General features: G+C 34.9%; 1 protein-coding gene across 1 annotated transcript; it reads left to right on the top strand.

Moving 5' to 3' along the window:
- Positions 1-39: 39 nt before the first annotated feature.
- LOC112791684 (glutathione S-transferase U19-like) lies at positions 40-2,165 on the top strand. The gene is made up of 2 exons (XM_025834609.2): positions 40-576; positions 1,679-2,165. The coding sequence occupies exons 1-2, from the start codon at positions 259-261 to the stop codon at positions 2,021-2,023; spliced, it is 663 nt and encodes a 220-aa protein (XP_025690394.1). The 5' UTR covers positions 40-258; the 3' UTR covers positions 2,024-2,165.
- Positions 2,166-13,391: the final 11,226 nt, after the last annotated feature.

The raw sequence follows: 13,391 nt of genomic DNA, 5'->3' as shown, positions 1-13,391 counted from the left end.
TATATGGCCGGCATAATATTCCCTCTCCAACGGCGGAAAACCACATACGTTCTCTTAAAACCAACACACACAAGTTGATACAAAGTGTTTTAATGGACAAAATTGCACAAAACCAAGAACAAGAACAGCAAGTTTCGTTAACTCCAAGATTTCATAATAAACTCAAGTTTATCATTCTATATAAACTTACAAGCTACTCTCACATTTTGTAACGGACATAGAAAAGCATAATAGCAAATAGAAAGGCAAGAAGCTAAGATGTCAAAGACAAATAATGTTCTGTTGGGATTCCCGACAAGTCCTTTTTGCGCGAGAGTGAAGCTTGCCTTGGCGGAGAAAGGTGTGGATTATGAGGAAAGGGAGGAGGATTTGTTTGGGGGAAAGAGTGAGCTTCTCCTGAAATCCAATCCAATTCATCAGAAGGTTCCAGTGTTCTTGCATGATGGCAAGCCTTTGCTAGAGTCTTCCATCATTGTCAGCTACCTTGATGAGGTTTTTACTTCCAATCCACTACTTCCAACTTGTGCATATGAACGTGCCCAAGCAAGATTCTGGACTGACTTCATTGACAAAAAGGTAAATTTGCTCTGCTCCATAATGGATAAGTTCTACTAACTTCACCTTAGCTTAGGCAATATTACACACCACATCATTTAATTGTATTTTCAACGGTGTTAATAATAAGTGTATGTTACATTTGATTATTGGTTCCCAATGCAATCTTTTCCCTTATATAATATGGAAGGGATCCAGAAATTTTAATATGGAAGACCCAAATTTTAGATAATTTTTTTTCATTCAATAAAAATAATTTATAGTGTGTTTAGTTAAAAATTATCACATATCTTCTTAATTAAAATTAATTCTTTTAAAAATTTTATAAAATTTAAAAATAAATTAAAAATTATTAATTATTTAAAATTATAGAATACAAAATATAAGATATCTTTATAAAATTTTTTCTTTTAACAACGTAAATTTAAAAGAAAAATACGTATTTTTTACAAGAAAATAATATCTAAAGTACATAATGTGATTACTAAAATATAACTACGTAAGTCATTATTAATATAATAATATAAATATTAAATATATTAATATAAAAAATAAATAAAGAGATTATTATATAAAAACTAATTTAAAAAATACAAAGACTTGAGAGTATGATATTAAATTAGTTAATTAAAAAATATTAGTGAATTAAACAATTAAAACATAAATCCATCACAAAAATAATACATATAAAACTATTAAATTACATAATAATTTTTTTATTTTTTAAATACACATCTTATATATAAATATAATTTTTTAAAATTTTGGGGGTTCAAACCACTACTCGCCCCCTTCTAAATCCGTCCCTGTATGTAATCTCGCTTAAATCTCAAAAGTGGTTTGTAATTTGTACATGCTTTTAAACCGTAGGCTTTTTGTGATATTGTTAATTTATTCATTCTTGCTGTGCAGTTAATTGAAAGAAAACCAAAGTTTCTTTATAGATCATATGGATATTGGTCACGTGCTTATGTTTTAGATTAACTAGATGCTTGTTATTATTAAATCTCACAACCACTTGAGAGTCTAGCGTGCATGTCCTTTTAAAGTGTAATTCAAACATGACATGTAACAATATTAATAATCAATTAACGGTTAGTTGATATATATGTGTGATTGGTAGGTGTTTGAGAGCATGAAGGGTATCTGGCTAAGCAAGGGAGGAGAAGAACAAGAAGTTGCGAAGAAGGATTTCATTGAGATCCTAAAGCAACTAGAGGAAGCTCTTGGGGAGAAGGACTTCTTTGGTGGTGATTCCTTTGGGTATGTTGATGTGATTGCAATCCCTCTCACAACATGGTTCTTGGCATGTGAAAAATTTGGTGCCTTCAAAGTTGAAGACCACTGCCCCAAGATTACAGCATGGATTAAGAGGTGCTTTCAGAAGCCAACTGTGGTCAAATCACTCCCACACCCAGAAAATGTCTACCAGTTTACTACACAGTTGAGGCAGATGCATGGCCTTTGAATATGGACGAAACCTTAACTCGTATGCATCAGTCAGTTCTCACTGACCAGAGACTAGAAAATAATACACAGACTCACATGTGCAGTTATCTTTATATGAAATTAATAATTGAGAATTTTTAAATAATTTGATTAAATTATCATTTAACAATTCTTAATTGATAAATTCAGATAAAATCAATTGTCTGTGAGCTTTTATCAAAAAATAATTGAGATTTTGTTATAACATTGGTTAAAAAGTATTGTCAGATTTTTTAAATTTTCCCTCTTTGTGATCCCTGAACCAGTGCAGTTAGCAAAATTCTGCTAAGAATAATTAGTTAGGATTTGGATCTTCTAAATTTTGAATTTTGGATAAAGTATAATCTCTCATAATTTATTTTATAAGTGGGACTAAGAAAAAATATGAGAGAAAAACTATTAAAGGATGAGAAATCACACTTTACCCTCTAAAATAAAAATTCAAAATTACGAGAGTTGTATGTTCTTTTTAGTATCTACTTTCTAGGTTGCTTTTGTGTTATGTTATGCATAAAGATTGAAAATATGGGTAGTACTTATTTTAAAGCCCCAATAAAATGTTGGGCAATAGCTAGAAATAAAAATTTCCTACTAGGATAACATTTTCCAATTTTATGCTAAAAGTGAATAAAGGGGACTTTGCTGTTAGTCTTGCCAGCTTGTCTTTTGCGGTTTTTTTTTAAAGAAATTCCAGCCAGTATTTTATCAAACAAATATTCAAAACTTTGTTTTTGCACCATATCAAATGTGCAATTCAAAGTTCTCCAAATATTTCGGGCATGACTAAAAATTGTTACCCAACTTGCTACGAACTATCGCAGGTTTACATTGTTTCAGAACAAAAGCTAAGTCGCAAAACCCAAAGATATGGCGGAAACAGAAAGCCCAGTTGACCCTAAAAAAATAAAATAAAACTTTCAAACAAGATTCTAATCGTTTATTTTTATTTTTTAAGCCTTAAACTCTTAAACCTCCAACATTCTTAAACAAAATTTATACACCATGCTCCACCAAATTAAATAGGGGAAGAATTGGAGAAAAGTGAATTTTGTTTAAAAAAAAAAAAGTAAAAAGAAGAAGCATTAATGCCATACCATATTATCATCCGCATTGATTTATCATGACCATTATATTTATAGTCATTTAAGATTCTATCACGAAAACCAAATTAATAGGGAAAAAACGAGTTAGGTAATATTAACAATTAACTGTATATTTGTACGAGTAGCTAGGTAAAAGTAAAAACATTTGTCTTGTGTTTTAATTAAGTTTTAAAATTTCATCTACCCAAATAAATATGTTTTCCTTGCAGGCTTGTGGTTAGAATTAGGCGGGTCCAATTAGATTTTCATAAATTTGGTAATGTGTAAATATCATTCCTTAAATGCAAAATTATGAGCTAGTACTACTTTAATTTCCAGATCTGTTCATGGTAGGGCCATATCAGAATTTAATTAGAGATGATTAAATTTCTATCTTACCACATCAACATTTTAATAAGAATTGATGAGTTTTAATGTAGCATGGTACCATATTAATAAACTCAGTTTTTTATGAGTGAAAGTGAATGCAGTCAAAACTTAGTTCCAAATTTTTAATACTACTAAATTTCCATAGTGAACAACATCTGCTATGGAGATGAATTTGGTTTAACTTTACAACCTCATTAGTAATTAAGAAATAAATTGATTACCCAAAATTTTAGTAGCTTTTAAGCTTATCCCAATTAAAAGAATCAGAAAAAAAAGAATCTAATAACATATTGTATGGTTTCCAAGATGGAAGGTGCAGGGGAAAGAAATGCTTTCCCAAAAGCATAGAAAATGGCAGAGGCTGAAAACAAATCATATCATGTCTGGGTGAAGCAGACAATTCCACAAAAAATGGATCCCACAACAAATGACATGGTAGAGAACTGACAAGGGGATCCATATATATATAGCCCTATGCATGCAGTTAAGTACAAAGCATATGAGCAAAAATTGTAGCATGTCCCCAACTATCTTATAGTTTAGGACAAGGCTAATGTCTTGTTACATCTTCCATAGGCATGTGGTAGCATAGTTTATACATTATATCATTGAATGTGTTCAGGATTATAGGGTTAGTCGAGTAATAAATAACTTCGTCTTTTTCTTTAAATAAAATAATATAAAATCTAAATGCCGATAATAAAGAGAAATAGTCAAATCTTCTAGTAATTTTGAATCCCAATACCACAAAGAGGGAGATAAAATTCTACTAAGGCAAATTAATAGAATTTGGATATTAGTCCAAAAAGGAAAATTTTAAAAACTAAAACTCTAGAAAAACAGAAAAAAAAAAGAGGGGGGGGGGGGGGGGGGGGGGCTATATTCTGAAAATACTTGGTTTGGTTGAAAACATATCCACATGCCAACAAGAGTACCTCACTCACTTCAATGTGTCACTCTCAGCAGATGTTCTTTACAATGATGCCATTCACAATTGGTCCATACTCCCCAAAACTGATAAATCTATGAACATTTTTTGGTAGACTAATTAATTTGATCACAGCAAAAGTTGGACTTGAATTCCCAAAACTATGGCATTTTAATTAAGTTTCTTGAATTGAGTCCCTTTCAAAAGTGCTTTTTGGTGAAGCTACTTTATTGGCCATGTACATGAGATGGGGAAATGAAGGAAAAGAACAACCACAATGCCACAACTAAGCTTTTCAATTGCAATAAAACTTTTGTGTATGTGATTACCATGAAAGCTCTCTCTTATATCTGTTAGGCAGGGTTGGCTGATTTTTCTTGGAATTTCATTAACCCACTTAGACTATTGAAGATTCTAATTCAATGCTTATGCGACAAGTCAAAAAAACATTAGCATGTATCTCTATCATCAACAACCACATACAATAAGACGATAAAACATATCATATATTGTAATGAGACATTGGCATAAGGCTGAGAAAGATCAACTCATTGGTACCTTGATTTCTTAATGTCAGGTTATTGTCAAAGTTTGGTCAATTTTAAGTTAGATTCTATTCAACATTAATTTCATCTTAATTGGTAGATCAATTGTATAAGATCATCAACGATAAATTCGGACTTTAACCACTAAATGTTATAATCAAGACTAATCAGATGAAGGACATTTTGTACTTATATTATAATTAAGACTAATAAAATGAATTGAAGTGTTATAAGTGCATGCATGATCTCTATTCACATTAAGTGGGTGTGTTGGTCTCTAAGGAAGCACTTTTGATAAACATGTCAAACCACTCCATTGTACCATTAATGATTAGCGGTTTAGCACCATATATCCAAAATTCATTTTTTGCATTTTGCATAGTATTATACTATTATTCTAATTATTTCAAGGTAGTTGCCACTCACTTTCAAATCATTAATAATTTCCCTCCCTCATGACAAACTTATCCCCATTGATGATAAGTCCAACTCATCTGCCTGATTGATATTTTGATCTTCTAATAGTCCCTTTCCCCCTCCATCTCAATTACTGCTCAAGTAATATTGGATGTTGAAATCAAATACATCGATAATAATTAGGAGATAATAATAAGTCTATTTAAATGTAGCTCAGAAAAAATTCTCTATAGTTCTTTATCACCATGAAAAAGTCTAGATAACCAATATCTTTTTTTATTAACTATCTCATATAATAGCCAATTTTATTCTAAAAAGATGATTTAATAAAATACTAATTTAAATTAGTAAAACGCTGATTTATCCTAATTATACTCTAATTACACACCACTCCTCCTTTCTATTGCGCTCTTCTACAGATCATCACTTTTTTGCATTGTGCGCCTCCGTCACTCTTCCTCCCTACCGTGTCCCTGTTGATCATCGGGGACACCAAGTATCTCCGCACGGCGTCCATTGATCACCGGCACCTCCTCTTCACGGTGAACATCGCGGGACCACCTATCTCACCATCGCGTCCTTCACGCAGCATCACGTCCTTCACTTATCTGATTAGTGAATGACATCTTCAATTGACGAATGAGATTTCAATTTTAGTGTTGTAATTTTCTTCTGCTCAAAACATGTGTTAGATAATAATTAAGATTAATTACTATTATTTAATATATCTGAATATTTATTATAAAATATTTCGTTTTTATGATTTTGATTCATTGATCTTTTTATATTGTATCATTTTATTTTAACTTAATACACACAAATTTTTTTTTACCGTTCTCTCTCACTTTTTTTAACATGATATCAGAGTCATGGTATCCTCTTTGGGAAGGATAAGTTGATTTAGGTTGATTTTTTTCATACTTTTCTTTCGTGCCATTTTTTTCCTTCTCTTTTGTCAATGCTTTTCTTACCTTACCAATTAGCTCATTCACTACTTTCTTATTTTCATGGAAAAATCATATGTTTTTAATCACCTTCTAATAGTTTGTCTTCTTTTCGCACTTTGTCACTTTTCAGCATTTTTCCAATAATTTGCCATCTTTTCAGCAGTTTTGCAGTTGGCCATTCTTGCGGTAGTTCCGTATGCGTTCCCTTCCGGCAGTTCCGTCTGTGTTTCTTTTCGGAATTGTATTTTCTTTCGACAGTTCTGTCTGCGTTTTCTTCCGGCAGCTCTGTCTACATTTTCTTCCAACAATTTTGTTTGCACTTCCTTTCAGCAGTTCCGTTTGCGCTTTTCTTGTGGTAGTTCTGCCTATGTTTTCTTATAGCAGTTCTGGTTGCGCTTCCTTCCGACAGTTCTGTCTGCGCTTCCTTCCGATAGTTCCGTCTGCGCTTCTTTTTTACGGTTCCGTCTGCACCTGTTTTATTAGTTTATACATTTTTTTATTTCGTTGTTTTAAATAAGTTTCAACTTCAAGTTATTACTTGAGTTTGAGAGGGGAGATATTATAGTATAATTAGGACCAATTAGATTAATTAACATTATTTAACATATATGATTAAGGGGAGCCTCGGAGCAGCGGATGAGTTGTCTCCACGTGACCTCAAGGTCACGGGTTCAAGCCGTGGAAACAGCCACTGATATAATTGCGGCCCTTTCCCGGACCCTGCGTTAAACGCGGGACGCTTGTGCACCGGGTTGCCCCTTTTTTTTTTTTAACATATATGATTATTTATTACAGGATATTACGTTTTTATTATTTTAATTCTCTTAACACTTATAAATACCCTTCTATATTATATCATTTTATACAATTTGAATACACACAAATTCTTTTTCTATTATTCTCTTTTACTCTTTCTAATAAGATTGATAAGCATGTGAATCTTCTTCATTCTCAAGAGATTTGTGATGTGTTATTTATTTTTATTTACTTTTTAATGTATATTCTTAGAAAAAGGACCAAAACCTTTAAAATTTAAACATTCGAAATCTAAATATATGAAAGATTTAAAATGATATCTTTTTTATAGTTTGTTTTTATTTATTTTTTATTGTACATTTTCAAAAATATATAAAATTTCTAAAATTTAAATATTTAAAATTTGTTATTTTTGGGATGTTTTATTTTCATGTTTTAGATGTTTTTTTTTTATATTATGGATGTTTTTTTTGCATGTCTCGGATGTTATTTTCTCCATATTTTTGAATATGCAACGTGGTTAGCACCATAGTGTTCCGATGGGTCATGGTGAATGGCATAGACTTCCGATGAGGCAGCAATGTTCTTTTGACATAGAGAGAGTGAGGAAGTAGCTATGCGAAAAAGTGTGTCCTTGAAGAAGAAGACGTGAGACACGAAAGAAAAGGATAAAAGTTTGTTTTTTTTTTTCATGAAAAAAAGAGCGTGAAAATGAATTTGGAAGCTCATTAGAATTTTTAAAATTTTTTTACCGTCCAATTAATAAAATTTATATCCTACTTGATTATCTATGATGATTATATTATTAATTTATTATTATTGTTTTGTATATGACCTATATATTTGGATTACCGTATGTCCTTGTAGCCCTATGGCTTATAAGGACTTTAAAAATGTGATCTTTGACCAACATGAACTTGAGTGTGGAGTGCTTGCAAATTGATAAGATAAGCTTGATTCCGCCATCGTAACAAACATTTTGGCTTAAAGTGTTTAATCTAAGCATCTATGACGACGTAAGGAAAAAGAAACCAAGAAGGAGGAGGAACAAGGACCCATCTAGTCTACACACGCGAGAGGGGGTTGTTGTATGACAAAATCCATTTTGGGATTTTCTCTCTGGATGTCACTAAGATCCCCTAGCTTGGATTTGTAGCCAAAATCACTTTAATTGCTTGTTACATTATGTGTCTTTTTTTAATTACGTTAACGTTTAACTTTAAATAGAATCAATAATCAATCAATTTACTAAAACTTAATCAGATTATCTACTACTAGAGAATTGTTTGAATTTTGAAGTGTTGGCCATGTATATATGTCTGTTTGTGTTTGACATGTTATATGTTTGAAAGCACGCATACGCATAAAGACACCGCCATCCCTTAAAGAGGACAGTTTACAACATGACAACAAGGGCACGTGCCCCTTTCCCCCTAATAGTTATAGAAACTTATATGGCCATTTCTTGTCATGTTAACAAAATTTTAAGCCTATTGCATGATGCATGCCCCTTTTAGACACAATGACCCATCACTTTAAAGTTTAATATCACATAACATACATAACCCTCTCATTCCAATTCCCTTCATTCTCTCATTGGCTGCAATCAAAAATTGATAGCCTTACGTGTGATGATCACGTTGATATTATAATCACAATAATTTAATGCACTCGCTTTTTTACTTTAGAAAAAACATTGGGTCGGGGAGGGTCATGACTCATGATTCATGAATAATGCTACATGCTATGCTATTTCTCCGGTCTATTGAATAGTGTCTTTCTGAAATTGACATTATTATTTGGTGCTAATAGGGTTGAATTAGTGACAGGAGAGATCAGAGGACCAATCAAATCGTTAAAAAGAATATTTACCCAATTTTCTTCTGTCCATCTTGTCTTGACTTGACAATATTCCTATAGACGCTCACAAAAATAAAATAAAATAAAACAAAAATAATTGGAGGTGAAAATATATATATATATATATATATATATATATATATAGCAAATCTGAATCTGAAGATGCTATATTTATGAATTAACAGAAGATAAATTATTCTCGATAATGCCTAGCATACTACTATATTTTCACAATTTAAATCATCATATTTTTTATTGACATCTATTTTATTATTTTCAAATTTTAGTGTAATTTTTATTTTATATTTTTTTTTTGAAAGAGAAAGCTCAACATCAAAATGGAGAAAACATTACAAGAAAGAAAACAAAGAAATAACTCCTAATTCATCTTCGGCATAGCCATCAACAACCTCAGTTACTTACTACACCATTCCCTAGCATATAGAAATGTCTGAGTCACACAATCTTCAACTCCTGTTATCTTATTCTGAAAGATACCATCATTCCTTCGTAGCCAGATATTCCATATAATTGAGAAGAACCCAACCATCCAACTCCTGCGCAAGTCTTTTCTCAATGGCGTTAATCTTCAACTCTCAAAGTGATCTTTCAAAGTACCCGGTGCAGCCCACTTTTGTCCGAACTCTGAGATCCAAGCACACCATACCTGCCAAGAGAACTCTCAAGTAACAAATAAGTGTTGTAAGTTTTCTACTTCTTTGTTACGCAAGACACACAGATTATCATTCAGTTGTAGAACTCCCAACCTACATAGCCGATCCTTTGTATTGACCCGGCCTACCAGAACAAACCAATTGAACAGCTCTACTCGATGTGGGACTAGTCCTTTCCAAATCTCCTTTGCAAATTTATAGCTCAGAAACTCCTCGTCCAAAGTCTCTTCCTGCATAACCTGCACAAATGAGTTAGTAGAATAAACGCCTTCCTTATCAAATTTTCACACCACTCTATCTTGCACTTTTGCTATCAATCTAACAGATTGCAAGACATGAAGCAGCTGGTCTAAGGTCTCTGTTTCCCATACACGTAATTTCATTCTCCATTGAAAGTGCCAAACCCACTCTATCCCATCCCAGAACCCACAGTCCCCAATCACTGATCCTTTTTTGTTTGAAATCAAAAAGAGTCTCGGAAAGGAGTTTTTCAACTTTCCCACCTGGAGCCACGTATCTCCTAGAATCTGGTGGATCTACCATCCCCTACTTCTATAGCAAGGCCACCAATCATCTTCTGCCTCAGATGTTGCTCCTTGATTGGTACTTGACATATGTCCCTCCATGGTCCACCTCTTAGGGGTAGTTTCTGAGTTGACAGCAAGAGGTTCGGGTTCAAATTATAATAGGAGCACACAATCTTCTTCCATAGTGGACATTCCTCCTTTGAGAACCGCCACCACCATTTGAACAGTAGGGCAGCATTGCGTACCACTACATCACCCACCCCCAGCCCTCCTAACTTCTTCGGTGCCTGAACTAGCTCCCACTTCACAAGAGCCATGCCTGGTCGCCCTTCATCCTTGCCCCAAAAAAACCTCCTCTACAACGTGATGATTTTTCTTGCAACCACATTTGGCAGCTTATATAAACTCAGGTAATAAATTGGTAGGCTATTGATTACCGACTTGATGAGTACCAGTTTCCCGACCTTACTAAGGACTTTTGCTTTCCACAAGTTGAGTTTCTCTTCTACCTTATCTATGATCGGCTTCCAAGTCTTTACCAGTCTCGGATTCGCGCTTAGACTAATGCCTAGATACGTCACCGGCAAGGCCGCCTCTTGACAACCCAACAGCTGACACCGGGTAATCCACTCCTGTCTGCAATTCACTGGTATCAAGTTGGATTTCTCAAAGTTAATGCTTAGGCCAGGCATCATTTCAAAATACCTCAGCAACCTCTTATAGTTTCTGACTGTCTCCTCATCCGGGGGACAGAATAATATAGTGTCATCAGCAAATTGTAAATGTGATAGCTCTATATTATCCCGACCAACAAGTAGTGGAGAGATCGACCATTTCTTACCGCCTCTTCGATCATCCTGTTAAGCACATCTACCACCAAGACAAACAAGAATGGTGATAACGGATCACCTTGATGGAGCCCCCTTTCCATTTTGAAGGGTTTCGATGGAGACCTATTGACCATAATAGAAATAGAAGCCGTACTGACACACTCCCTGACCCATGACCTCCATGTTCTACCGAAACCCATCTTCTCTAGCACGGTATCAATAAAGCACCATTTAACTCTATCATAGGCTTTTTGAAAGTCTAGTTTAATAATTGCTGAAGCCTTCTTTTTCGGTTTCAACCATTGCACCGTTTCACATGCGATTAAAGCTCCATCATGTATCTTCCTCCCCTTCACAAAGGCACTCTGCGATTCCCCAACTAGACCTGGCATGACACTCCTCATTCTTGTTGTCAACAATTTAGAAATGGCTTTGTATATACACCGCACCATATTGATAGGTCTGAGATCTTTTATCTCCTTAGCACCAACAAATTTTGGAGCTAACCCTACCCATGTAACATTAGATTCCTCTGGTAATGTTGCTGTCTCGAAAAAGCACATAACAGCTATAGTGAACTCCGTCCCAATCTGATTCCAACACTTTTTATAAAGTTCATGTTATACCCATCACTCCCTGGAACCTTAGAAGATTCACAATCCCACACTGCCTTCTTCACTTCTTCCATAGACGGTAAAGCCTCTAGAGCTTCAGCTTCCTTTCTATCTAGTCGATTAACTAGTCCGTCCCTAAAGCTCACCCTTGGAGAATATTCCTGCTGGTACAGACGTTTATAAAAATCCAGAATCGCAGCCTTAATTCTTGGTTAGTTCCTCACTAGCCTCCCTTGAATAACGAACGACTCAATCATGTTATTTCTTCTTTTCGCCGAAGCTAAATTATGGAAATACCTTGTGTTTCTATCCATCTCAGTAGCATGCCAAGATCTAGACATTTTCTTCCAATGCAGATCCTGTCTCTCATACCACTTTTCACAGCACTTCACTAGCGCCTTCCTCCTTGCCTCCATTGTACTATCATACCGACCACTACTGGCCATATCGTCAACCTTCTGTATTTCTTCCTCAAACCTCTTGATCTTCTCAGGTATATTCCCAAAATGCTGCTTATGCCATCTGCGCAGAGGTGTTGACAGCGCTTTCATCTTCTTTAAGAAGTGCATAGCCCCCAACTCCCTCCATTCTTCCCTTACTGTTCTCAAGAATCCTTCATGTGTGAACCTGGAGTCTAAACTATGAAAAGGTCTCGGTCCATCAAGTCTTCTGCTATCTTCCATAATCAATGGGCAGTGATCCGACAAACCCCGTAGACCTCCCCTCAGATGCAATCCCGGATACTCATGAAGCCACCCCAAAGACACTACGCACCTATCAATTCGACTGCATGACTGTCCTCTAAACCATGTATACTTCCGATCATTTAGTGCCAATCGATCAATTCCATGTTATTTATCCACACTTTAAAGTCTTCCGCAGACGCTGACAAGCTAGTCGCGCCTTTTCTTTCTTCAGGATGCACAATTTCATTAAAATCTCCTAAGCAGCAGAACGGCACCTGACACAGCCCTGCAATATAGCTCAATTCTTTCCAAATAGAAGTCTTCTAAGCTCTCTCATGTGGATCATACACTAGACATATAGCACAGTGAAACTTATCTTTTACCACAACCCCTTCTACACAGAGCTATCTATCACCTTTATAACAATTATTCAATTTAAAAACCGTCACATTCCACATTAACAATAACCCTCCAGAGACTCCAAAGGAACCCACAAACTCCCAACAAGCACTATTATTTCCCCAGAAACGAGCAACATCAAATTTAGTTACAAGCTCTTTCTTTGTTTCTAACAACCCCAGCATACTCAATCTACTCTTACTGATAAAACTCTTAAGCATATTAACTTTTTCATTACCTCTCAACCCCCTAATATTCTAGGAACTTAAAATCATTTCGCAACATTATTACACACCTGCTTTCGGTTTTTTGGCCTGCTTCGTCGAACTTTTTCCTTTTGCTTTACTTGTCGTCTCTTCAGAGCAAGCACTTCATTCTGCTCCTGCAGAATGGCCATAATATCATCCTCATCACTGCATTGTGCACCTGACTCTACAGCTAGTTTCCATGCCTATTTATTCTCAGCCATCTCCTCTTTCCAACTTGGTCTTTGGTTTTCATTCTGCATATCAGTGCCACCATCCATGGCAGCTTCCCTCTCTGTTTCTGGTTGTGTGTAGATAGTCTGTTGTTCCTCTTGTTCCCTGGCATTCACCCCTTCCTCGCTCTCCATCACAATTTCCCCCTCCTCCAGTCCCGACCATGTAACACCTCCAGAGAGCTGGTTCTCCTCTGTTGCCTTGCAACCCATCA

This window comes from Arachis hypogaea, chromosome 3, assembly GCF_003086295.3.
Source record: "Arachis hypogaea cultivar Tifrunner chromosome 3, arahy.Tifrunner.gnm2.J5K5, whole genome shotgun sequence".
NCBI lineage: Eukaryota > Viridiplantae > Streptophyta > Magnoliopsida > Fabales > Fabaceae > Arachis > Arachis hypogaea.
Note: the sequence above shows the minus strand (reverse complement) of the source record. Positions and strands in the feature narration are given on the sequence as shown.